This window comes from Netta rufina, assembly GCF_964035555.1.
Source record: "Netta rufina genome assembly, chromosome: 11".
NCBI lineage: Eukaryota > Metazoa > Chordata > Aves > Anseriformes > Anatidae > Netta > Netta rufina.
In genome coordinates, this window is record NC_140134.1 from 22,211,427 (window position 1) to 22,237,709 (window position 26,283).

Sequence of the window (26,283 nt, forward strand, 5' to 3'; positions counted from 1 at the left end):
GCTGCTGAGCGAGGAGCTGCTGCCACCACAGGGGGGGCTGCTCGGGGCCCCCCTGCCCCCAGGCTCCCCGGTGCAGGACCCGTCCCCTTGTCCCCCTTGTCCCGGTGCTGGTGCTGGCTGCACCGCACAGCGTTTTGCTGGTGGCATCACGGGCAGGTTGCGCGCTGCTGCACCACTTGTGTTGGCTCTTTGTCTCCGTGGGTTGTGCTGAAGGGCCTCTTTAAGCAAATTTAGGAACGAAACGCTGTGCATAATGCATTGTGATGCATTGTCTCTACGGGCACAGCCACTTGAGGGAGCGCTGCTGAAACTGCATCCAGCGACAGCGGCACGGCGCTCCTGGCAGATGGGAGCAAGTGACAGGGCAGGGGGAGAACATGGGGCCGTGTCCTGCCCTAACCAGTGCAAGGAGAGGACATTTCTGTGCTGTAGTGCTTCTCCCTGCTGCCTTCACCTTGCCGTGCAACCCATGGCTTCACCTGGGCAGCACGCTTTTATTTCAGGCAGAGGGGTGCTTTGTTTCGTTAATCTTGCCCTGAACATTCAGTGTTATTAATTGGAAGTGTTTGCTGCTGAGCTGAGCTGACTGAAGGACTCTCCCTCTCGTTTCAGCACTGGCTGGAGTTCACAAAGTCGGTTGTGAAGCAGATGAGGGGTAAGCAGCGCTCCGGGCGTGGGGGTGCCCCGCGTGGCGCCTGGCCACCTCCCCGGCCGGGTGCTGGGGGCACGAGGCGGGCAGTGCCGGTGGGCTGGTGACAATGTCACTGTTCTCGCTGCAGCCCAGCCGCCCTTCACCATGTGTTTCCGCGTCAAGTTCTACCCCACGGACCCCGCGGCTCTGAAGGAGGAGATCACCAGGTGAGGCGGGCACCGTGAGGGCTCGGTGGGCATTGGGAGGGGATGGCCGGGGCCCTGCGGGGTTTGGTTTCATGTTTGAGTCACAGCGACAGACATTTAGCACCCAGGATTCCCAAATCACGCCAAGTGTCACAATGGGGGGAAGCGTGTGTGTTGTGTTAGCATTTAGAGCCACCGTGCCTGGCAGGCAGCGTTCGGTGCTGCTTGAAGCCCATGGCCTGGACATCTGCAGGTGGTTGCACAAACCCGTTCCCAAAGTGCTCAGGGTGCCACACTTCCCATCGTAACATCCAGGGCCACTGCAGCTTCTGCAGCATCCTCCAGTGCAGAACAGATCCCGCTCTGTGCCACGTGCCTGCCTTTCCCTGCGGCTCCCCGAAACCTCTCCTTCCAGCTGGAAGTCCTTGGTCCTGCGTGGAGGGCTCCGGCAGGAGCAGCGGGGCGCCCTTCACATCCATTTTCTGCTTCTCCCGACACTCCTGCCACTTCTAAACGAGCTCTCTGTGCAGCTGCCTGAGTGCATCCTTTGCTCAGATGGTTACTGCATGTGCCGGGGCTGTCTGAAGGGTTTGAGTGCTTCCAGTTCCCCGGCAGTCCCCTGGAAGCAATTACCTACATCCCTTTATGGAAGGGGCATGAACGCGGTGGAAGAAAGGGATGATGAACGGCAATTCACAAACTTGACAGTGCTTCTATCAAGTTTCTATCTTTAGGGGCTCTTTGTGCTGCCTTTCCTGCCAGAAGGAAGGGCGGGTGTGCGGGATGTGCAGAGCCCTCTCGAGGTCACAGCAGCAAAATAAAAGCATGGCTGGGGGTCCGTGGTGAAACTTCCTGGAGGCTCAGGTCATCTTTTACTGCAAGTTTCCAAATTCCTCTCCTGGTGCCTTTTGCCATTACTGCTGCAAATTATTCAGTTGTCTTTGGTGCTCCAAGGGAGAGGCCAACAGAGGCGCTGGGCTGCCCTGCTCCCAGCAGGTGCTCCCCACATCCTGCAGCTGGAGAGCTCTGGGGTTTGCCTTGCAAAGGAAGCCCCTTAACCTCATCTGTTAAAAACAGGGACAAACAGCACGAGCTTCTCCTTCTATTTTCAAAGCAGGCCAGAAAAGCCATCTTGTGCTGTGGACAGTCGGCTACCGCAAATGAAAGGACCGCCAGCATCAGCTGCTCTTGCACCAAATACGCACCAAATGGTGACAAACGGCCCGTGACACCCGCTCAGCCCTGCTTGGCCTCAGCAGCCCGAGGATGGGCAGCACCAAATCTCTGCACATATCCGGCCCCACACAGCCAGCCCCATGCCAAGCTGGGAGCTCTCCATCAGCTTCTGGAGGCTGGGGGATCGCAAGCTCTGTGCCATCAAATATTCTGGGAGAATGCGCTCCGTGCTAAGCGCATGGAGGTTTAAGTCGGCTTACTGATACAGCTAAATATATTCCAGGATTTCACTTTTTTGGATTTTCAGTCTATTTTTGCAGGCAGCCAATGGCAGAGGATCTCTGGGATTTTGCTGTCTGCTCAGCTTTTTACTTTAGTTTTGCATTTATAAAATCTTCATATTTTTAGTGGGAGATCAAGTAGGAAACAGCACAGAAGATGCTGAGGTGCTCAGAAAAGTCTTCTGAAGTTTACTTTGCTCTTGGTGATGTACAAAACCAATGAGAGCCTTCCACAGAAGGAACCTCTCAAAAATAATAATAATAATTAAAAAAAAAAAAAAACTTACGATGTTTTCTGGGAGAGTGAGTAAGTTGTGGTCCTTCCGGGGTCTGGCTGCAGCTGGGAGATGCCCGTCAGGATGGGAGCACTGTGAGGAGCACCGTGCTTATCTGCAGAGCCTGTTTGGAAAGGTCTCTGTGTTCTGGATGCAAGTGTTCCTAGTGGGATACGTGCTGGAAGCAGCTTTCTTGGATAGCATCGATCTGTCTTTTCTGTACCGGCATGCACAGAAGTGTCTTGGCGTAGCTCTCACACAGATACTTCTTGTTTTTCTTAAAAAGCACTGATTTAGGGGACTCCTGCGAGCCGTGGTTTGCCGGGGCACAAAGCCACCCAGGCTCACACCAGGTGCAGCAGGACCGTTTGCTGCGCTGTGCCACCGGCCGTTCCCAAGCAGGAGAGTCTTGTAAATGGGCTGCTCGGAGAGAAATGCTACTGCCAGTGTCCTGTGGCAGATGTTCCCCACCTAAATTGCCTGTTTGGGTAATTTAAGCTTTGCCTAATGACTGGACTCTCTCTGCTGTCCTCAGGTATTTAGTCTTCCTGCAGATCAAACGAGATCTCTACCACGGCCGTCTCCTCTGCAAGACTTCAGACGCTGCGTTGCTGGCCGCCTATATCCTTCAAGGTAATGCTTTTTGACAAGATAAATTTGCTTTTCATGCTAAGTACTGATTACATTATTTCACTTACAACAGATCACTGCACCTGGCATACAAATGTCACCCAGCCAGTGCAGGGCTCATCCTTCAGCACTGTGTCGTGTCGTGCTGTGCTGGGCTGGGGAGGATTGGAATTGCTGCCGTGGTCTCACCCGCAGCAGAAGCACACACGGCTCTGCTCTGAGCTGCCCCATTGCTGCAAAGCACCCACGGCTCACCTAGTCCACGTCTCCCTCTTGTGACTGTGCAGTGGTTTTTGTCCAGGGGCCACAAGGTGGTCAGCAAAACCGCCGTGGGCTGCTCCCAGCAGCACCCCCCATGCCTGCTCTGCCCCTCTGCAGAAGCAGCCCCGTGGCAGCGCTGCTCCTCTCCCGGGGCCGTGCACAGCCTGCGGTGGCGCTGGCAGCCCCCGGGGTTTGCAGCTGCAGATGAGAGGTAAATGCAGTCCTGCTGATTCCTGGAACGGGTGAAGATGTCCTTGTGTAAGCTCGCTGCTGTTCGCTGGGTGCCTCGGCAGAGAAAGTGCTTTTGGCAGCGAGTTGCAGAGGCGCTGGTGGTGCAGGAGGTGGGAAAAGCTCCGAAAGCCATCTCCTGCTGACCCCCTATCCCATCTGTGCTCCTGCTGCACTGCTCTGCCTGCTCCTGCCTCCCCTGCCCAGCCCATGGCACTGACAGCACCCAAAACACTCGGCGTGGGCTTTCCAGGCTCCTTGGGAGAGCTGGGTGGCACTGGAGGGACACAAAAAAACATTGAGGGACCATTAGCATCGCCATGCTGAGTGTGTGGTGTGTGCAACTGTGCTGCAGAGATGCAGCCGGTGTCCCCTGCCCATGGGGGGCTGTGGGCTCAGATGTCCCAACCTGGGGGCACTCACCCTCCTGCCCTGCCAGGGCCGCTCCTGAAGTCCCTGGGCAGGCGGTTGGGTTCCTGGGAAGCTGGGTACGTGCACCCCTGCGAGCAAAAAGTATTTGGCAAAGACTTTGAGGAATTAATAAAGGTGGGACAGTGACCATCTGCTTGCGGGCGATTCCCAAGCAAACGGTGAAATGAATTGGATGTGGTTAAAGCCTGACAAACGAGCCCTCCCGGTGGGACACGCGGCCGTGTCGGTGCGGTGTGTCCCTGCTGCCCTGGCACTGGGGGCTTCGAGTCCCGGCCCCACGCCTGGCATCCAGCACTGCAGGGCCCGGGGACGTGCACGGCCACTCATTGCCTCTGTCCCCCCCCCAGCTGAGATCGGGGACTACGACCCGGGGAAGCACCCGGAGGGCTACAGCTCCAAGTTCCAGTTCTTCCCCAAGCACTCGGAAAAGCTGGAGAGGAAAATCGCGGAGATCCACAAGTCGGAGCTGAGGTATGGCCAGCGCATGGGAACGGGGATGCTGTTGAGGCTCTGCTGATTTTTATTGCTGTTCAGGACATGGGGGCACGCCACGGGACGGGCACTTGGAGCTTTGTGCATCGTGTGCAGCTGAAAGCCAGCGGTGCTCTTGGCAGCACTGGTAGCAGCAGAAATGGAGCAGAGGGGTTTCGGAAAGGTGCTGGGTCAGGCCTAACAGCAAAGCTCCCCCCGAGCAGCGCCTGCCTCTGTCCCCAACCTGCCCTCCTCTCCCGCCTCGATTGAAGCTGGGCAGTGCCTGTAACTCAGCCCTGGGCCTTGCAGAGGCTCCTCACCCTTGGTCCTCCCCAGCACCGCTCGCTCGCTGTGTCGTGCCCCAAACGAGCTGGCAGGGCACAGGCTGGGACCGATGCCCCTTCTTCACAGAAACCACGAAGCTGAGGACAGTTTCTCACAGGCATGTTTCCCATGAAATATTCTTCTTTTTTCCCCCTTTTTTCCCTCCTGCAGTGGGCAGACACCAGCTACTTCAGAGCTGAATTTCCTAAGGAAAGCCCAGACTCTGGAGACCTACGGAGTTGACCCACACCCCTGCAAGGTAAAACGGCTTCCTGAGCGCTGTTCTGGCTCTGCGTTCTCATGCTGGCAGGCGCCACGCTGCAGAGGTGCCGTGATGCTCCAGGCACAGCCGTTTGTCACCCGCCGGGGGCTCTGGCACCGGGAGCACAGCGGAGCGTGGCAGGCGCTGGGTTGGGCATGAAAACATAAAAATGGGAATATGTGCACAGGGGGCAGCAGGGGGGATAACTGCCCCGAGGGCCTTCCCGAGGAGTATTTAGGGAAGTTGTAAGAAGGCGTTTGTACATGCAGACAACTGCAAAAGACAATGGCTGATCATCTGCAGAAGCGTGTAATTTGGAGGCAGCGACAAGGTCAGTAATGTGTCTGAGAGACCAACAGCCATTAAGCTGCCGGAGACAGTCTAACTCCCTGCTCTTCCCTGGCCACTAATCGAATTTTCTGTTTGAAATGCTTTCTATTGACTCTAGATGTCATTGCGTTTGGCTCTCCGTGGTCCCTCATAATCCCATCACATGCAGATGGACACGGGATGCAAAGCAGGAGGAGAGCTTTGCCGTAAGGGGAGCGCCTGCTCTGAGCTCCTCCAGGGACTTTAAGGGGGTTACGCCGTGTAAATTCCCACTCACAGCAAGTACATCTGGCCGGCGGGGGGAGCCCGGCCATTTACTGGCACAGGAGCAGGGCAGAGCCTAAATAAAATCAGCAAGGCAGAGGACGTGAGCAGAGCCATGCAGTCCTACCCCTGCAGCTGGGCACTGTGAGGCTTTGTGGCACAGGGTGCTGGAGGGGCCAGGCTCACAAATGCCCAAAAGACAGCAAAATCTGCACTCTGCTGCTGGGCACTGGGCAGGGCCATGGGGCTGGGGCTGCAAACAGCGGGAGCACAGCACGGGTGGGGAGAGGGAGAGCACGGCACGGCGCTGGCTGTGCCGATAGCCCGAGGGGCTGGCGCTGGGAGAGCTGCGCCCACATTTGGCTCCCTGCTGATAACGCTCTGGCACCCCTGTTAGCAGCGGGGTGCTGTGCCCCGGCACCGCCGTGCGCCCCCCAGACGGTGTGGGGCAGCGATGGGGATGTGGTGGGGGTCTCCACCTCCCACCTCCATCAAGAAGCCACAGCCCTGGGCTGCGGGCGCTGCCGGTCCATGGTGCCGCATGGAGATCTCGTCCCCTTCACATCCGTCTGGACCTGATCACTGGGGGCTTTGTGCCTTGCTTTGTGCAGGAGGCTGGATGTTCAGGGCTCCTTGCTTTTGGCCATTCACCCTTGGCAGATTAAAATGGATTTTGATCTAATCTGGACTTAAAACCGATTCGTTCTCTGCCAAATTCTGAAGATATCAGGAAAGCTGTCTCCTGCACCCCTCTGATGTGCATTCAGGTAGCTTATCTGTACAGGGACAGGAGCCAAGGACTGGTGGCAGTGACCCTTCAGAGAAAATGCCCGTGGCTGCACGGTGAGGCCCAGGCAGCACACTGCAGGAGGAGGGCAGGCACCAGGCAGGCATCCTCCCCCGTGAAATCCTGCATCTGCTTCTGCTTCCAGTGCTGCGGACAGTGCTCCCGTGTGTCCTGCCAGCCCCTGTCGTGCCCGTTTCCAGCTCAGCATCCTGATAAAGCAGCCTGAGCGCAGGGCAGGCATCTGCGGGCTGAGGAAAAGCCTCCCAATTAAAGAGCAGCCACAACCCTTTTATAATATTTTTAAAATTCAGCATATATCTGCTTTTTTCATGAGCATCAGTGCAGTTAATGATCGCTTCCCTGGAGTCTGGTTGTTATGATTAAGTTACCGCGCCGCCTGGCTCCGCGCACGACACTAATTACGGGCTTTAAACTGCCTCGGCGCTGCCCGGCTGCACGGGCTGCGCAGGGCTCCGAGGGTGTCAAAGGTCCAACAGGTTTTCACCATTTTCCTGTTGAATTATTAGCAAAAGGAATTGGTTGGGCACCGTCATCTTCGCTGCTTGTTGCGTACTCGTGAATTGGTGGCACCACGGGGGCTGGCAGCTGCCCTGCGCCGGGGGATGCTCGGGGTGTGGGGCTGGGCCGGGGGGGGCTGCGAGACCCCGATAGAGCTGGGGGTGGACGGTGGCGTGTGCCCGCTGCTGGCGTGGCTGCACTCTGCTGAGGAGCCGCTGTTGCCTTCCAGGACGTGTCGGGGAACGCGGCGTTTTTGGCCTTCACGCCCTTCGGGTTCGTGGTGCTGCAGGGGAACAAGCGAGTGCACTTCATCAAATGGTGAGTGGGCCCCGTGCTGTCCTGCACCCCCTGCTCCGTCACGGTGCCCATGTCACCCCAGGGTGCTGGAGGGATGCCAGGGCTGCAATCCTGCTGGCGGGGGTGCTCGGGTGCTCCCAGCCCTGGTGCCTTCCCCAGGCACTTGCTGGGTGCTGGGTGGAGGCAGTGGAGCCCCCAGGGGTGGCAGTGAGGGGGGGTTTGCCCCGGGTTTCTGCCCGTGGCAGTGTCTGTCTCCTGGCCACCCGCCCTGCCTGCTGGCCTGCCGGTGCCACCAGCCATCTCCAGGCCATCCCCGACACGGCCGGGCTGCGGGGAGGCTGCGTGGCCGCGTGCTCTGTGGGGCCAGGCAGCCTCTCATGTGTGTGACCTTGTCCTTGTCCTTGTCCTTGCAGGAACGAGGTGACCAAAATGAAATTTGAGGGGAAGACTTTTTACTTGTACGTAAGCCAGAAGGAGGTGAGTGCATTCTCTTATCTTGGGTCCTACTGAGCACGGCCTTTTTCATTGCCCCAGCACGCAGCCAGCTCCTAACGCCCCCGGGGGGCTGCAGCCTCTGGGTGTGCCCCTCAGAGGGGCCCTGTAGTGTGGGTGACACGGGCTGCAGCTCTGCCATTGCTGTGGATGTGCCCATGGCCCATGCTGAGCCCATTGCGCCCTCCCCATGGCTGCAGTGCCTCGGATGCCCCGCGCTGCCCCTGCCCCTCGTTGTGGGCACCAGAGGTGGCAGGGCCGTGCTGAGGGGGGTGCGGGGGGAGCTCAGCAACAGCAGCGTGGGGCTGAGCTGTGCTGCGGCCCGGCCGTCCCACCGACACCCCTGGCTGACCGAGGCACCCCGAGAGCACTGCCGAGAGCCGCCAACGTGCGCACCAGCTGCACGAGTGCTAAAATTGTGCCTGTGGACATTCAAAATGCAAATAGTCTGGGTGTCAGTGAGGGAGGGAGGGAGTGTCCCTGCAGGGGTTTGCACCCTGTCCGTGCAGGTTTTTGGCCCCCCCTTCTCCAGGCCCCAGCCACGTTCCCGGCACGCAGCCTGCTGGTCACCACTCACTCCTTTCCCCGTGGACTTCTTTCTCCTTTAGGAAAAGAAAATTGTCCTTACCTATTTCGCCCCAACGCCAGAAGCCTGCAAGCACCTCTGGAAGTGTGGGATCGAAAACCAAGCCTTCTACAAGTGAGTGCAAGGACGTCCATCCCAGCGCTGCAAACCCTCAATCAGGAGATGAGAACTAATTGTCTGGAGGTCAGGCCTCTAGCACTAAGCGAGCAGCACACCTCCTGCCCGCAGCACCAGATGTGTTTTAGCATTTTTCCCCGTCAATCACGGCTCATTCGGTGCCAGTGCTGCTGCCCTCGGCCAGCTGGGTTGGTGGCCACAGGCTGCATGGAAAGGGCCGGGTTGTAGCCACAAGGGGCTGCAGGGCAGGCTGTGGGCTGGGCTGGCTGCTGAGAAACCGGGGCAGAATGCCTTGGTTTTACCGTACGGCGGTTTACTTAAAAATAGCCGTCTTTGTGCTTTATAATGAGTTTTATTCTAATCAGCGAGATGTGAGATAAAGTGTGTAATGTGTTCTCTCTGGGAATACTGCAATCAGCGGCTGCAATCAGCAGGTTTCATTTCTCATTATATTAACATGGAATGAAATTGCAATATTGCTTTACAAATCTTTTTGTGATTAATGCTGGCAGCACACGATGGCAGGATTCCACGCCCAGCAGAGTGGACCGGGGGCTTGTGGCGGTGCCGCTCGGCCCCGGCCTGGGGGCGAGGGAGCGGCTGCCCTGGGGTGGGGGCAGAGGGTTGGGGGGGCAGCTTCCAGGGGCTCCTCGCGCTGTGCAGCCCCCGGAGCCACCAGCCTGCCTGTGTGGGGCTGATCCATGCGTCCCGTCGGGGATGGGGCCAGGGGCTCCTGTCCGAAGGCACCGATGGGTGCCCCTCTGCGCTCCCCAGCCCCGTAGAGCCGTCAGTCCCCAGCTCTGGGTGCTGTAAAAGCAAAACCAGCCAGGGCTCTGCCCGTGTGCCCAGCAGCGGGGCGCTCACGCGGCTCTCGGTGCCTTGCAGGCTGGAGAAGTCGAGCCAGGTCCGGACGGTGTCCAGCAGCAACTTGTTCTTCAAAGGAAGCCGGTTCCGATACAGGTGAGGAGCGGCTGCGAGTCCCTGCTGGGTGTGCTTTCGGGTGCTCCCTCGGCTGTGCTTCGGGTGCCTCTGGTCACAGGACACCCGCCCGTCGCTGCCGCAGCGAGGCCATGGCCACGTTGTCTCTGTTCCCCTGCTGACATTCGTCTCTCCAGCTCTGTTTGGTAGGAACAGGGCTGAAGAGGAAGGGAAAGCTCTGGGGGTTTTGCAGGGCCAGCTCCCTCCTGGCTGGCACGGGATGGTCTGGATGCCTTGGGCAGGCTCCCCTAGAGGGGAGGGGGTCCCACAGTGCCCAGCACCCCAGCTCACCGGGGTCCTGCCCAGCTGGTCACAGCTGCTGTTCTTCTCCTACCTGCAGTGGCCGCGTTGCAAAGGAAGTGATGGAGTCCAGCGCCAAGATCAAGCGGGAGCCGCCAGAGATACATCGGTAAGAGCCCGGCTGCAGCCCATGGGGCTGGGGTACCGCACTGCTCGGGGTGCAGAGGGGTCTCTGGGGCTCCACTCAGCCCTGTTCCATCAGCCCAAGCCCTGGGAGGAAGAGCTCATGAAGGGTTTTCAGAAGCTCACTCCTATTTGAGTTCTCCAAGCTGCACAAGCTCGCAGTGCGGGCTGTGTTTGCTGGGAAGGACGCAGGCAGCATCTGCAGCCGCCTCCTGCAGCCGCCCTGTCCCTCGGTGCTGTAGCTTTGTGGGTATCCCTGAGCCCAGGGCAGGCATGGCCCCACTGCTGCTTGGGGCAGGAGCGGAGCAGAGGGAGATCTGTGCATCACAGGGCATTTTGGAGGGACCTGTTGGAAGGCAGGAGGAGATGTCCCCGTCTGGGCCGTGCTGGGTCCAGCCCGCGGGCTCTCACTGTCCCTGTTCCGTCCCCAGGGCAGGGCTGGTGCCGAGCCGGAGCTGCCCGTCCATCACCCACGGCCCCCGGCTGAGCAGCGTGCCCCGCACCCGCAGGAGAGCCGTTCACATCTCCATCATGGAAGGTAGGACACGGGGAGACCGGGGTGCTGCAGCCAGCGCAGCCCTGCACACGGGCACACACACACGGGCACACAGAAAAGCCGATGCACACCCAAATGCACGTCCAGCTAAGAAGCCTGTCTGTGCTCATCACATCCAGGGTCCCCAGGGCGAGCAAAGCACTGACACAATGCAGCCTGTCACCGCCGCCCCGGCTGGGGGCCCAAAAAGGGGCCAGAGAGCACAGCTAGCGGCTGGTGGGTGCGGAGAGCAGCTCAGGGGGCTCTGTACGGCTGCAGATGTGCTCGTGCTCGCTGCCGCCTTCTGTTTCTCGGCATTTAGAGTCTCTGAAGTCCAGTCGGTAAGGTTGTGCTCAAAAATATTGAATGCAAAGGCGATCGAGACCCTGCTCCTGCCACCCAAGCTGCTGCAGGGTCTGCCCTGCTGCCCTGCTGCCAAACCACTGGCACCCGCTGGGGAAACAGGGAGGCTGGAGGTTGGCGAGGGCGAGGAGGGGACAGCCCGGAGCCTGGGGGACCCCCACAGCAGAAGCAGTGCTTGTGCCCATTGGGGGTGTCCGGGGCTGGCGTCCGTGCTGATTTTTGGGGCACCTCAGCTGCCCTATTGACAACAAGCACCCTTTCCTCACCTCCCATGGGTGCCGTTGCAAAAAGGAGAGGGCATTAAATAGCCCCACACGATAAATCACCCGGCACCTGGCAGCTCACACCCTGCCCCGGCAGCTGCGTTTTGTCGCTCTCACTTCAGCGGGGCACGGTGCGAGCGCCCAGAATAGCCCTGACGGCCAGCCCACGGCCCCAGCACTGCCTGCACCAGCCGAACCACGGGCAGGCGGCCGGCCCCGCGCCTCCTCGGACCCCACGGGCACCCCTGCCACCATGGTGAAGTGCCTGGTCAAAATCAAAACCAAAGTCAGCGTCCACCTGCGGCTCATCAACCACTGCTGCCGCGAGGTGCGGGTCCGGGTGCTGGCCCTGGGGCCGCGGCTGCTGGCCCGGGCGCTGGGGGCTTTGCCTCTCCTGCCCGCTCTCCCTGGCCCCGATGTTGGGCACGGCCACGCACCAGGTGAGGCGGTGGGTCTGGGTGTCCGGGGGGGTCCCACAGCCACAGCTCCGGGGGGCACGGGATGCAGGTCAGGCTGTGGGGAGCACCTGGTGGCTCCTCTGATGGGACGTTATTACCCAGTTTTGGGGCTGGTCCCGGCTTTCCGCAGATTTCCTAGCTGTTTGTGCCGGTCCCACGGAGCGAGGAGGTGGCAGGGGTGGTTGGGCGGGCGGTGGCACCGCTCTCATTGAGTGGTGGTCCCACCGGGGATGCAGTGGGAGCAGCGAGGGGCTGTGTGCGCTCTGTGCACCGCAGGGAGCAGCTGTCAGGGTGGGAGGGTGCCGGTTCCTGCGCTGTGCTTAGCGCCCCAGCTGCCCCCACGCTCGCTGCCTCCACAGGAGCTGCGCTAAGCCCGGCAGGATCCGGAGGCATCCGGGGAGGATTTACACGCGGGAGGTGGCAAAGCCCAGGGGAATGCGGGCAGGGTGGCCGCTGGGCTCCTTCCCTTCACGGTTTGGCAGCGGGCATGGCTGGGGCAGCCAGGGACGCCCTGTCCCACACAGCATCGGTGCACGGTGTCCTCCCCACCTGGGGACGTGTCCCCTGAGGCTCCAAGTGGGGCCGGCACAGCCCGGGCACCCTCAGTGGCTGTGGGACAGCGATGGGGCTGCGCTGAGCCTGGCCAGCACCTCACCAAGCTCACCCCCTCGTGCAGGGGACGCTGCAGTGGCAGCACCTCCTGCCCACCACCATCCCTGGGGGCCTCTGCCTCTCTCTCACTGTGAAAGCTGCAAGAAACAAGTGGCACTTTTGCATTTTTTTTTGGTATTTCTGTTTTTTCTGTTAGTCGGGAGAAGGAGCTCCCCCTTGCCCTGCGTGCAGGGCTCAGCCCTGTAAAGGGCAGCCCCGGCTGGGCTGTAACTCTAGCTCCGCCAAGCATGTGGTGGGGCACGCTGCTGTGCGGCTATTTCTGCTGCTCTGTGTGTGTGTGTGTGTGTGTGTGTGTGTGTAAGACATTTTTTGTGGTGCATCACTAGGACCTGGTGCTGCTGCAGCCCCTCTCCTACGTGCGGCTGCTCCCAGTGCTGGGCTCGGCCCGGAGCCACCTTGGCATTAAGGAGGCCCTGCCACGGCCCCCAGCCACGCAGCCACCGCTTCCCCCCTGCGGGAAGGCTCCACACGAGCCAGGGGCTTCTCCGTGAGGCCCTCGCAGCAGGACGGGCGCGTAGGAGAGCTGCTAGGACGGGAGCTGTTGGGTTTGGTTGTCTAGGGATGGGCACGTGGGGCTGGAGGCAGCAGGCGTTTGTCCTCCAGTGCCGTGCTGCGCTCCCAGCTGAAGGTTATCTGTGCTGAGCTGGTGGCAGGGGCGCCTTTAAGCAAGCCGTGAGCGAGGGGAAGCTGTCACCCTCCAGGCGGTTGCAGCACGGCGAAGCAGTGGTGATTGATGACAAACCCGGGCCCCTGCCAGCAGCCTGGCCGCGCTCCAGGAGAAAAGCTGGCGGCGGTGACAAGTCACGCGCCCGCCGGGGAGCCGCCTCTGCAGTCACAAGCGGCACAAAAAAGGCGCTGCGCAGGGCCCCGACTGCTCTGCAGGTGTCAAAAAAAAAAAAACACCACCCACCACCAGACAAACAATCAAACAAAAAAAAAAAAACACCAGCACCACCCAAAAAATAAGTAAAACCACACAAGAGCCGAGCAGGGTGCCATGGGCTGCTCGCCAGATGTCACCCAGTGCTTTGCACCCACCCTGCGCTGGGGACACCGGGTAGGGCTGGGGGCATTGCGGGGCGAGCGGGTGGTGTCGGGGGGCTGCCCCGTCCCCCCCTGCACCACTGAGCACCTCCCTCCCCGCCCAGGCCTGGAGTCGCTGCGTGACAGCGCCCACTCCACCCCGGTGCGCTCGGCCTCCCACGGCGACGCCTTCGTGCCCCCCGGCCGCGGCGGCCGCGCCGAGAGCAGCGAGCGGGTGGCCGTCATCGCCGACGAGAGCTACAGCCCGGCCGACAGCGTGCTGCCCACGCCGGTGGCCGAGCACAGCCTGGAGCTGATGCTGCTGTCGCGGCAGCTGAACGGGGCCCCGTGCAGCATCGAGGAGGAGAAGGAGTCGGAGGCCGGCACGCCCAGCGCGGCCGAGGCCGAGGAGCCGGGCGAGCTCCGCGCCCTGTGCCTGGGTGCCAGCAGCCACGGCGGGACACGGGCGGAACAGGTGAATAAGTTTGTTTTAAGTGTCCTCCGTTTGCTCCTTGTGACAGTTGGACTCCTCTTTGTTTTGCTCCTTCTCCTGATCGTCCTTACCGAGTCCGACCTTGACACTGCCTTTTTCCGCGATATCCGCCAGACCCCCGAGTTCGAGCAGTTCCATTACCAATACTTTTGTCCCCTCAGGCGATGGTTTGCCTGCAAAGTCCGCGCCGTGGTAAGCCTGCTCATTGACACCTGAAGGCAGGAGCCGCCACAAAACTAGCCAGGCGGACTCGGGAGAGACCTGCTGCTGTCCCCAGCCAGCGGGACCTTTGTGGCACCTTCGGCTCTTGCAATAACTCCTTCTCCCATGACCCCGAGTACAGTGCTGCCTAGGACGTTTCTTTCCAGGAGGAAGAGAGGGGTAGACGCAGACCAGACACTTGCCCTTCCCTAGCCTGCTCGGCCGCTGCTTCCACCCCTGGAGCCCGCAGAATAAGTTAAGGTTTCAGTTTTGATTTTCACAGCCGCGCGTGTTACTTTTGGAGGTACCGAATAAAGAGAGGAATTTATTTTACTATTACCACTGATCATTGTACGAGCATCAGCCAGCGGCCGAGAGGCCAGAGATGCTGTTATCACGCAGGAGCTTTAGCAATGGTGCTACTGAGTTTTAATTTAAACACTCGTGTATCGTTACGTTATCGAATCCGCCACTGTGCGCCACGCCACCGCCCGCCGAGCGCCGCTTTGCAGAGAGCGCTCCTGCCGAGCTGGAGTCTCCTGTGGGGGCACCCCTGGCTGGCCTCGCCCCACGCCGGCTCCTTCTGACGCAGGCGGCCGTGTGCTGCTGTGCAACCCTGAGTCCTCGCCACACGCGGCCTCCTGGGACTGTCTCTGCGCCGTGGCCAGTCCCTGTCCGGGTGCCCACGGCACCGCGCTTCGCTGCCGCGGCTCCGGGCTCCGCGCTGGTGGGCGAGCGCTCGGCCAGCCCCTGGCGCACGGCTGGGGATGGTTAGGAAGCCAGCGAGCCTCGGGAAGCTGTACTCCTTTTGTACAAACAAAGAGACTGTTTCGACGTATATTTTAACAACGAGAAGCTATTTTGTTATTGAACCTAACCGAGTCTTTTTTTACTTTACGGATCGGGTGAACGCGGTGCGCTGTACCAAGGGGCTCGAGCCGAGCGAATGGTGTAAATGTTTTATAGACTGGAAGCCTAACGTCAGTTTAACGTGCTACTAGTTTTGGAATACAGAGAGGAGCTCTAATTTTATGACTTTTCTGAAGATAAAAAGGACAGAACTACCGGAGCAGAGGTAACACTGGAGAAGCCAATGGACAACCATTAGACCTATCTATTATTCTTAAGCAAAAATAAACAAAAAATAGCTCATTGTACTTGTGACATAGCCGCCGGGACCTTCAGTTACCTGGGAAGCGTAACAGTCTCTTACACAGGGAGCAATAAAAGCCAGTTCTGTTAAGTTTTGGATGAGAAGTTGGACGTACTCAAGGCAGGGAGACCAGACGAGCGAGTTTTTTTTTTCATCTCAGGGAGAGATTTTACGTAAGCTGGGGCCATAACTGCAGTTTTAAGCAGCCCGATTCCCGCGTCCCTGCCCGAGCAGCCCGCCAACCATCCCTGGTGGGGCCGGCCCCGGGCAGCGGCACCCGGCACAGCGCGGTCCCCGCTCACCCCGGCACTGCCCGCTCACGGCACGGCAGCCGAGGGGGTTGGGGTCCCGCTGTGGCTCTGAGCAGACAGGAGAAGTCCCGAGCGCTGCAGGGGACAGAGGATCGGTTTTTACATGATATCCTGTTTTATGCAACATAGCGAAATTAACTCTTAGTGTAGTGTTCCTACCTCAGTCTGTAGTTAATGGTGTTTCTATGCAGTGCGTGATAGTCTCAAACTCGACATTTCTCACCCCAGGTTAAAGATGCAGTATTCCCTTGTTTCAGCTGCTGCCCTACCCGCGTGGTGTCACCTCGGCGGAGCCGCCTGCCCCCGCGGCCGCCGCGCTCTCGATACTTTGTGCGTTAGGCACCTTCCCTCGACAGAAACGCGACGCGTCCGAGTATTGACCTTGAAAACCTTTTCCATCAGCTTACTTTAGGATAGCTATAAATGCCAGACCTAGGTTACCTCTGCAGTTTTCACCCAGCATTTTACTGCAAAAACCACGAGAACTGGTAATTTTTCATTGTATGTTTTTCCTGTATGTTCCATATTATGTCTTGTGTTTCACTACCTGTTAGTTTTACCTGTCTTTATATTAAAATGTTGTTTCCATAGATTCTTATATCAGAAAAAAAAAAATATCTCGTAATAGCATACTGCATCTTTAAGCAGTAGACGGTAAAATACCTGAAAATGTGAATTTCTTAGTTTTCATAAAAAGAAAAATCTAGAAATTAACCTTTCATGTGCCAAATACTGTAAGTTACATTTTCCTTCAAAATGTACCTTTTTCTACATACTCAATATCTTAGTTAGCATAAAATCATTGGTGCCATGAAAAGTATTTTTAAATTTAAATAAATATTTAAATATCATGAAAACCCAGAGTTGGTATGAGAGTTGTTTAGTGCTTGTGGTGTCAGTGTTCATTGCTCGAGTACAAACCATACCCAAGCGCAGGGTGTGGGCAAAATTTGGCCACCCCGAGAAACCCGGGCGGGCCGCTGGGGCTCAGGGTGACCCAGGGAGAGCCAAAAGCCTGCGCCTCGAGGTGATGCCTGCACCCAGAGGGGCTGTGGCTGAGCTGGGGCCTGCAGACCAAGAGCAAAGCACAGCGGTGCTGCCCACGCTGCAGAACTGCGCCTGGGGCTGGCAGGTTCCACTCTCCGGAGCTGCATCAGTGCAGGGCTGGCACCCAGCACGGGCGTACGAACCCAACAGCCTCTCACCGTCTTTTGTGTTCGGTGTCGGCCACACAGGCCACGTGCCAAGGGCCGCTTGGTGAAGGTGAAGCACTTCCTGGTGCAGGACGGGGAGCTCGGAGCCAGCACCTTGCAACCCATAGCCCAGGAGCACAGCTCCGCTTCTGCACCCACCTCGGGGCTCATCGCCGAGGGGCTTCTGCGTCAGGTCACCGTGGTGGCAGACAAGGGACCTTCCCTCTGCGCTCTGAAGCAGGGACCCCGTGAGGCACAAGGCAGCTTCCTTACGGGCGCGTTGCGCTGCAGGTGTGCCAGCCTTGTGGTGGGAACGGCACACGAGCTGTTAGAGAAGAAACGCTGCAGGTTCTTTAATGAAAATCATTAAGCAGTGTCTCGTACATTTAGCCAGTGTTTTTTTCTTTTTTTGAAATATCACCTAAGTATTGAGGAAAAACACATTTTGGTACAAACCACTGTAATTGCCTGCCATAGTAGGATTAGTTTTTGTTTTTAATTAAAGAAGAGAATGCCAAAGGTAGTTTAGAAAATTTATTTTAGAGCTTTTAAAAATACACTTTTGTCCTGAGAGAATGCAATTAGCTTAAGAATTGCTTAATGAAAATTAAACGTATCATGTAAAAAAAAAAAAAGCATTTAATTATTGTTCTTTGAACACATGAAGGCGACCGCTGGAGTTGCCACCCACTAAGATGTTCTTACTGGGATGAACAACATTAATGGAGCACACCGAGCCCAAACAATCAATGTTATAAAAAGAGTGCAACAATTTTCCAGTATCTTGGTAGACTTCAATCTGTCTCGGCCGCGCCATACTGCCCACCACAAAGCAGTCTTCTTGCTTAGGGTCCCAAATCGCTCTGAACCTAGTTAACCAGCGTCCTGTGTTATTGTTATGCCTTCAGAGAAACAAATAGGAAGGGAGAGAAATATTCTTACTGAATTCAGTACCATCATTTACATCATACTTGCTCCCACCCATCTGCCCTGCCTCCTAGGCCAGCACCACTTTCAAACACTGCACGGATCCATTCAGGGGATTGCTGTCCTGTGACGGGTCGGATGTGACAAAGAAACATAAGGGAGAAAGAGAAACCAAAGGATACTTTGACATGAATGATTATTTGTCAGAGTAGTCAGACTTACAGCTGCACATTGTAGGGAAAATTGGGTAACTGCAGCAAGCCTGTCGATAAACTGCAAACTAAGAATTTTCAGGCCAGTCGCTGACCAGTGCCCTAGTGAGGCAAGCCTGACAATTCTTCCTTCTGGAGAACAAACCTATTCTGCAAGTGTTGAGACTACTCAGGAACACGTTCCTCACCGTTAAGAAGTAACTTTTGATATTAAAACCCAAAACAACAAATAAAGCAACAACAAAAAAATGCATAATGCAAAAGCATTCTGAAACAAAACATTTCAGAAGGCACAAAAAGGTCTGCTCCCGGTACACAGGAGACATTACAGCTTTCCTGCAGCCTTCACCGACTCAGAGCAGGCTGAGACCCAGCCGTGCCTTACAAACAAAGCCACTGCAGGCAGCCTCGAGGACCAGGGCAAGTTCTCAGGCCAGGAGAGCTCCACAGCCGTGCCCCTGCTAAGTGCAGCGTGCTGCAGCCTCTCGCTGTCACTCCCACAGCTGCTGCTGAGGGCCAACTCTTCAGCCCCACGCGTTCAGCTTACCTGACAGTGCTGAGAACTGCAATGGTAGATGATAAAGAGCTGGTGTCGTAGACCCTTTAAAATGAAATATCGCATTAATAAGAGGTACGTGTTAAAAAAGGCAGCCCCTTCCTCATAAAGCACTTTGCATGCATCAGCTCGGCACAGACCCAGCAAGACTGGAATACGGCAGCACAGAACACGGCTGCCCAGTGCGAGCACCCACATCCCCGCTGCGATTTTCAAATACTTTTAAAATGGATTTGCTTTTAGCTAGAATTGAAGGTCATCCTTTCTCAAAGTCATTAGAAGAGAAGAACAACAGAGGCTTGCTACGACAAATGAAAGGTTTCTCTAGCCCAGGATCTTGTCTATTTAGTCACTGCACAAAAAGGATGCCCAGGGGAAAAAAAATGCAAGAGAAGGGAAACGCAGACACTGTTAAGAGCTTCCAGTGTCAGGACTTCCTCAGCCAGGTGTAGCTCTATTGACCGAGAAACCATCAACAGAAATCCTGGGCTCTCCTTCACCCCCTGTAAATCTTTAGGATCCCCAGCACCCAGGGGCAAGTTCAACAAACTGCTGAGTGAAGACTTGCAGCACCTGTAGATTTTCCTATTCATTGTTAAATATTCTTCAGGAAAATAAAAAATTAACAAAAATTTAAAATTGTGCAGCATTAAAAATGCCTACACAAGAAAACCAAATCAAGGCAGGATGCTCTCAATGACAGTTAATGAAGGCAGGAAACAACAAACTCTATCAGTTGGTATTTTCCATAAAGTTTACTCTTTCCCACACAGCCTTACCTCAGTTTATCATCAGCACACACCGTCACGACTCTGTTGCCAGTTACAGGTGAGAAGTACGCAGAAGCAACACTTTTTGTGTGTCCATTAAGAGTACTCACAGGCTTGTTCCCATTAGACTTCAGGTACCGAACATCATAAATACGAACATCCCTGTAACACACCAGGTGGCAGTTAAATAACCAGAGCTTTTATTTTCCAAAAAAAGGCTCAAAAGACTGACACACATTTTACATGAACCGTGTTTAGAACTTTACTTCAGCAGTGCCTATCAACAACCACAACAGCAAGTGGCTCTACGGGACTTTGTGAGCACCAAAACCACTCCAAACAAACAGCACAGTAAAACACCTCTCCACCGGGATCTCTCAGAAAACAAACAAACAAAAAAACAGACTATGTACTAAGACTAAGAACCTGCCTCCCTCCCCGGCAGCTGGTGCTGCTCTCCAAACCTCCCACTTACAGCTGATGTCAAACACCGATGCAAACGGAACATTTCATATACACAATAACTGCAGTTCACTTTGAGCTACATACACTGAGCCAGCAGCAACGAAATACTGTTTATTCACTGGGTGAACATGGACTGTCCTCGTTATTTTGAAGCCAATGTTAGCAGAAAGCTCTGAAGATGTTCCTGGGGTCCGTCTGTCCACGACAGCGACACTGCCATTCCAGTATCCTACTATTGCAGTGGAGGCGTTTTCTTCCAAAAAATCAAAGGAGGATAAGTTGTCTTCACTTCTGCATATCTGCAGATAGAAAAGGTCAAATGAAACTGAAATTATTCAACTAAATACACATTCACAATACCCAAAACACTGTGGGCATTTTTGCTTTTTAAATATACTAAAAATACTGAAGACAACTACCTAATTTGATGACTCCAGCCTTAGCTATCCATTTAGGCAACCTTTCTGTTAACCTAGTATCCTTATTACAGTGTATGCAATTAGCCATCCAAACCCGCCTGACAAGAGCATGTTGTGAATTCTCTGTTAAAACTCTTACAAGACCCTATCGCCTCTGTGTTCCTGTAATCCAACAACCGTTATCCTGAGCGAGGACTAATGAGCGCACTCCTTTCTCCAGTGCTGCAGAAACCTTTTCATCATGTGCGGACATGTGAATTAGGCTTCCTGTAATTTGGGAGATGAGTCGGAGACAAGCGAGGGAGTGCTCACCTCATCAAAGATCGCCCTAGTAACGTCACCACATCGTAGAACGTCGTGGCTTAGGGACAGCAAATGAGCAGGGTTGGATGGAGAAAAGTGCATGCAGTTGACTGAGTAGTTGTGAGGAGCGAAGACATGTGCTCCTTCTTCACCCTTACAGTCCTGAAAAACACAAGCGAGTTGATGGACACATACAGATCGTTATTTCCATTCATTCATTCTTTCTGTTAATTACAACTTTCAGAGTAAAGTCTCTTTTTCAAACGCTGTCTTCCCTGAATAGCTACATGGAGAAGGCAGCAGGAGCTTGGTGAGGGGAGGCACAGTGCAGGCAGCAAGGCAGCCAGGCTGCTCTGGGGCACAGCTTGCCCAGGCTAACGTCTCACTGGGACCGAGGGAGTTTCAGCTTAGCAAGGAATAAAGGAACTGTCTTCACGTGCACTTTCAGCACACTGCTGACAAGCTTGGGCCTCCCTCCAGTACCATTTTCACCACTATACAAGTGATTTAACTCAAAAGAGCGCCAAGTTACCACTGAACCCCTTGCTGAGTATGCTGATACATGCATATGCTTTTAACAGCAGAACACAGACACACTGGGTTGCTTACAGCTCAGGCTAAATTACATTCACCCAAATTGAATGTAAAGCATCATCTCCTGTATCTTCTCTTCAAACCTTGGTATCCTTCCAGCTCTGATAATTTAAAAGAAACCAAGCGCTCATTTTGGAACAAGTCATTCCACAAAGATTAATCCCAGCTTGGTAAAGTCCAACTCCCTTCATGAAGGGAAAAAAAAAAAAAAAAAAAAAAAAAGGAAATCAAGAGGGAAGACAGTAAGACAGCAATTTTAACATTTCTAGGCTTCCACATGAAATGTCTTTGCAAGGCCACGAAGAACGCCTGTGGCATTCAGAAACCTCAACCAGATCATGCTTCTCAATAGGAAGCAGCAGCAGCTCTGCAGTCTCAGCTTTCTATGCTGCACTTTAAATGTCTTTACAATTGAGTCGAGTCTCAAAGCTGAAGCTAGTCAATCAATTTCCTGAAGCTGTCAAAGTTGAAATGACTCAAGAGAAACTCCACAGAAAAGGTTAATAGCATTGCAAACAACGCAAAGAAAATCTGTATGTGTGCAAACGTCAAGCAGCTGGTTTAGATGATGTGAGATCAGAGAAGAGGGTGGGAGGGAGGCTAGGAAGGTGTAAGTCACAGGCACAAAGATTCTTGCTGCAGGAGTAATTAAGGCAATTCAAAATCCATAATGAGGCTATCTGCAAAGCCCTCAGCAGTTTTCAAATTCCCAAATGCTAAGCTATTTTTCACAGGCAATGTACATAAATATGTGTCAGCATATACTGGTAGAGCCACTTTTGTTTCTGCTAACTGGAAACACAGCAACTCTCTGCATCTACCCAAAATTTATATAAAAACCCAAATACTTGAACATCCATCTACCCTCGCTCTCCAAAACCTATTTATGGTATTGCTAACAGGGTACTGTAACTAGATCCCAAATCTTTCAACTGTGAATTGTAATTTTAACCCTCACTGGGTTTCAGCTGGTGATCCATTTTCTTCCTCTCTCTCCTCCCTAAAATTACCAGTTTCTTCCCATTAAACCAGGGCTTGCGAAGGACCAGACCTTTTGAGCAACTCTAGTGAGCCTGAAATTAACAGACACCCTGGTGTTATCTGCAAGAAATGAGTACAAAACACCTTTGCAAGCCAAGAAAAGGACACTCCAGCCTGTGCCCCACCCGCGCCCATCCTGCCACAAACACTTCTGCCAGGCGAGGAGCACGCAGAGGACTTACGACGTTCCAGAGGCCGATATGCCCGTACTTGTCCCCAGCTGCCACAAAGATGAGGCTTTCAGAAGGATGGATGGCCACAGAACATATTCGGTTTTGCACAACCTTCCTGACATTATCTTCACTGAGGATCATACTGTTTAGGCTGTTTTGATATCTAGAGAATATCATTACAATATGAGTTATGAAAGAGAAGAACAAACTAGACATGATCTAGTTTTTAGCTGCTCCCTTCAGATTACCTCTTCATGTCACACATGTGCTTTTCGGTATCATTGGGTTTCGTCTGCAAATTGAAAGGAAAAGAAATTATAATAACAGAATTAGACTACTTCAAACTCAAGTTAATTTATGTAATCTAAATATCATTAATTATAGCTAGTAATACCTCGCTTATTTTCATCCATGTAGCCAGTAATTCCTCTGTCAATTTGCTGTTCTTCACCAGATTTTCTGGAACCATTGGCAGAGGTCCGGCTGGAACCTGAGGCTGTGGAATGACATTAGCAATTTTCGTAACTCAGATCAACTACAACTATGAATAAAGTGATTTTTTGTTTTCTGCACACCAGATATTCTGAGAACACATCCACTCTAACACAAGAAACAAACATTAAAAAAAGATTTTACCTCGAGGATTTACCTCGTCATTGACACTAACGCACCTTCCCGAATGTCTGAAGGTTTTTGCAATAAGCTTAGCAAAGGCAAGCGTTATGAATTAACTTCACTAGCACCGTTTTTGTAACACTTCTAAGCATATGCACAGGCTTCTGTAACCCATCCCCATCTTACATATTCCTCCTCTGCCTCTGGCTGGGTAGGCACCTCCAGCACTGAGGGCTCTACTCTTTGCAGGCGCATAGACCTTCGTCGCACTGTTTCCTCTTCTGCCTTCTTAGGCTTAGGTCTACAACAAGTAAAACATTTCAAAAATTACACAGTTAGATAACGTGAGCCCTCAGCATTTAAGTAAAACACTACGGAATAGGTTCTTATCTGCAGCTCTGACACCTCAATGTTCTGATCGACTTTAGGAGCACTGTGATTACTTTCTCTTTCAGTGATTGCAACAACAAAAAGAGCAGTTAGTAATGCATATATACTGATGACATGTTTCCCTTGTAATACATCCTGCCACTGCTGCTTTTCTTCCCCATCCTCATTTATAATTCATCCTTCCACTCGTTATCTAGCCACCTTTTTCTCTCCTTTCCTTGCTTATCTTACTCTCTATTTTGTATTTCAGCTCATTTTTCGGCTTTGCCTAACATTGCTTTGGCACTGCCAAATGTCTTTTCTTTAACAATTGCTTAGCCTATCCCTTCCATTTGTTTCTCCCCCCAAACCCTTTCCTTCCCATGCCCTTTCCTATTATTTGTTCTCATCATTTAACATTTCTTTCTTTAGCCATCATGCAGAAAAATCACAAGTAGAAAAAAAAAAATTACCTTAATACAAATATCACAAAAATAGCACGTTCTGTAACTTGATGAAAAGGGCATTCATACTAGCATTTTCTTTCCATAGGATGGCAGAGGAGAGCCACTACCTTGGAGCTACCTATTTACAAATTCATACAGCTCAGGATAATCAGTTATGCAGATTCAGCTTTGGAGAGTGACTCATCGTTAGCTCTCCCTCTTGCTGGTATCTGCTATGTGCAGGTGGTAGCACTAAAACAGTTAAAACTCAATGAAGGAACATTGGTATCAGTCTCATACATGGTTGTTTTACCTTTTAGTGACATTAGATTGTCGTCTAGTTGCAATTTTGTGAAGTCTTGCAGCTGACTTAAAAAGAAAAAATAAAAGATTAAAAATATATCTAACAAGCATAAAAGGCCAACCTGTATAAAGGCTGCAGTAAACTATATTGTAATTGCTTATAACAACAACAAAAAGGGACTTTTAAATATCAGACTGTGTTTTTTCTGCTTTGCACTGGTCTTCTACGTACCCACAAGAATTCCCCCGTTTCACCCTAGCTGATGGCTCTGGCCTTTGCCCTGCTGGCAGCGCTGTGGCTGCAGGCAGACGTGCCTTTGCTGACCTCTCTGAGGGTAACTGGGAAGAGTCATTTTTACTCAAGCTGCAGTCTTGGTGGTAAGGAAGGAGCCTCGCTGCCTCCCAGACAGGCCCAGCCGCAGCTGTGTGCTTGGCTGCCCCTGGGCCAGTGCTCAGCTGGCCCTGCTGGGATTTTGCTCACCCAGCTTTCCATGGGGTCACCTACCGGCCTCCCCTCCTTGGAGGGAGCTAACTAGCAACATGAAGTGCAAATGTTTAATCCCGTCAGGGCAGTGCTGATGCCCTCTCCTGATGCCCCTGTCACTATCAGGGCAGGGTTTCCCAACAATGGGCAGCAGGCTGCTTCCTGGGGCATGAGTGCCCTTACGGGAGGGAGCACAGTGGCTGACACTGGGTAGGATCTATACAAACCTCGTGCAGCTTTAAGGCAGCGAAGAATTTCGCATTTTCTGTAATGTTCTTTAGTCTTTTCCTTTCATAAGCTGATAGCTGTGGGTATCCATCCTACAAAAAGAAAAGCGAGACAGACCTCGGCACAGTTACACGGCACGCCAGAGCTGGCCCAGGCTTCTGGGCCGTGAGTCTCTAAAGCGATTGTCTGGATTGTCCAGAGCTGGTTTGATGCACGTTTAAACAAACAAAAGGCGGGCAAACCAGGGTGATTCCCTACCAGTGCTGGTCTATAGAGGTACTAGCACGCGTTACAGCACTGACTGCTAGCATCGGTCCTGCGAGAGGGACCAGCTCATCAGAATCATGCTACAGCTGAACCAAAGCTGGTGCAAAACAAATAGCAACTTACAGGTAGGCAATATGGAAAATGTGGCACCTAAACAGAACACAGCTTTGTTTGTTTCCATCTTTGAGAGAAAAAGGTGGCCAGGACAAGTTGAAATGGTGATTTTAATACGAATGAGCACTGACAAAACTGTCGTATCTCATCTCTGCACCGCGTTCCCCGGGAGCTGGTTATGGCCCGCGGGAAGGCGCTGGTGGTTTTGGCAGCGGCTCGTTCAGCTCTGCGGCCCCTCAGCCGTTCCCAAGGGGTAAAACGCGCTCTGCCGAGGCCCAAGGAGGCCAAACGCCCCCCAGCCTCGCCTTCCCGGCCCCCCTCCGCTCACCTGCGCCGCTCCCCCGCCGTCGCTGCCGTCGCTCTCCGCGTCCCAGCCGCCGTCCGAGCCGCTGCCATGAGGGGAGGCGGCGGCGGCCGGGCCGGGCGGGCTGCCGGGGGGCGTCCCGGGGGGCTCTGCGCGGAGCCTCTTGCCCGCCGCCTCCCCCCCACCGTCGTCGTAGGCGCCCAGCAGCCGCTTCTGAGGCATCCTGCGGCCCGCCACGGACAGCGGCGTGAGCAGCACCCGCAGCTGCCGGCCCGGCCCCGCTCGGCGCCCGCCCTGCTCCGGGCCTCGCCTCAGCTCCGCGCCGCCGCTCGGGGTGCGCTCCTGAGGGGACGAACGGCGAGCGGTGAGCGGGGACCCATCCTCCATCATCACCACCACCCCCAAAGGCACCCCACGGCCACGGACCTGCTCCCGCTGCTGGCTGAGAGGCGACAGCTCCTCGGGAACGGCCTCGCTGGGCTCCGACAGCGCCATGGCGGGGCCGGGCTGAGGCGGGGGCCGCCCCTCACGGAGCGGGGGGCGGGAGGCGGGAAGCGGCGGCGGAGGCCGCCGCTTCCCGCCTCCCGCCCCCCGCTCCGTGAGGGGCGGCCCCGGTGACTAGAAGGAGGGTCGGGGGTTTGGGGAAGAGAAGGAGAGCTTGTGGAAGCCTTACAGTGCCTAAAAGTGGCTTTAGAAATAAAAAAACTAAAAACGGAGAACGACTTTTTAGTCATAAAATGATAGGACAAGGGGATGGGTTGAAAAAGAGAGATTTAGATGAGGGGTTAGGAGGAAATGCTTCACTCAGGGTGTGGTGAAGAATTGCCCTCAGGTTGTCCAGAGAGGATGTAGACACCCCATCCCTGGAAGGGTTCAAGGCCACACTGATGACCTGATGTATTCAGTGGTGGCCCTGCCCACACCTGGCAGTGGCATTGCAATGAGATGAGGTTTAAGGTCCCTTCCAACCTGAGCTATTCAATGCTTGTATTCCACACGAGCACGGGATCAAAATCTTTGCTAGACAGGCAAGAGAAGTGATTAATTGTACTCTACGG

General features: G+C 54.5%; 2 protein-coding genes across 4 annotated transcripts in view; one reads left to right on the forward strand and one right to left on the reverse strand.

The window, feature by feature from the left end:
• Window positions 1-16,116, forward strand: part of FRMD5 (FERM domain containing 5) — a gene marked incomplete at its 5' end in the record, with an annotated part of 77,713 nt that extends 61,597 nt beyond the window's left edge. For 2 of the 3 annotated variants that reach the window (XM_084293736.1, XM_084293737.1), the window contains 12 exons: window positions 613-655; window positions 780-858; window positions 3,105-3,202; window positions 4,468-4,591; window positions 5,087-5,174; window positions 7,307-7,395; window positions 7,788-7,851; window positions 8,475-8,566; window positions 9,455-9,529; window positions 9,888-9,956; window positions 10,402-10,508; window positions 13,410-16,116. In XM_084293736.1, the coding sequence (XP_084149862.1) occupies window positions 613-655; window positions 780-858; window positions 3,105-3,202; window positions 4,468-4,591; window positions 5,087-5,174; window positions 7,307-7,395; window positions 7,788-7,851; window positions 8,475-8,566; window positions 9,455-9,529; window positions 9,888-9,956; window positions 10,402-10,508; window positions 13,410-13,993 (1,512 nt within the window). In that variant the 3' untranslated portion in view covers window positions 13,994-16,116. Of the gene's footprint in view, window positions 1-612; window positions 656-779; window positions 859-3,104; window positions 3,203-4,467; window positions 4,592-5,086; window positions 5,175-7,306; window positions 7,396-7,787; window positions 7,852-8,474; window positions 8,567-9,454; window positions 9,530-9,887; window positions 9,957-10,401; window positions 10,509-13,409 lie in introns of those variants that run through there. The other variant, XM_084293738.1, reaches the window with a different exon arrangement.
• Window positions 16,117-17,161: 1,045 nt separating this feature from the next.
• WDR76 (WD repeat domain 76) lies at window positions 17,162-25,729 on the reverse strand. The gene is made up of 13 exons (XM_084293663.1): window positions 25,652-25,729; window positions 25,250-25,567; window positions 24,540-24,632; window positions 23,839-23,894; window positions 22,897-23,011; window positions 22,490-22,591; window positions 22,344-22,387; window positions 22,105-22,258; window positions 20,297-20,449; window positions 19,650-19,864; window positions 19,110-19,262; window positions 18,322-18,375; window positions 17,162-17,537 (listed from the first exon to the last, which is right to left on the reverse strand). The coding sequence occupies exons 1-13, from the start codon at window positions 25,718-25,720 to the stop codon at window positions 17,279-17,281; spliced, it is 1,785 nt and encodes a 594-aa protein (XP_084149789.1). The 5' UTR covers window positions 25,721-25,729; the 3' UTR covers window positions 17,162-17,278.
• Window positions 25,730-26,283: the final 554 nt, after the last annotated feature.

Coding starts and splice junctions, on each gene's coding strand:
- WDR76 (XM_084293663.1), bottom strand. CDS start 25,720: ATGGCGCTGTCGGAGCCCAGCGAGGCCGTTCCCGAGGAGCTGTCGCCT. Junction 22,388..22,489: donor CATGGATGAAAATAAGCGAG/GTATTACTAGCT, acceptor TTCAATTTGCAG/ACGAAACCCAATGATACCGA. Junction 18,376..19,109: donor TGTGCTGATGATAAACTGAG/GTAAGGCTGTGT, acceptor TTCATTTTAAAG/GGTCTACGACACCAGCTCTT.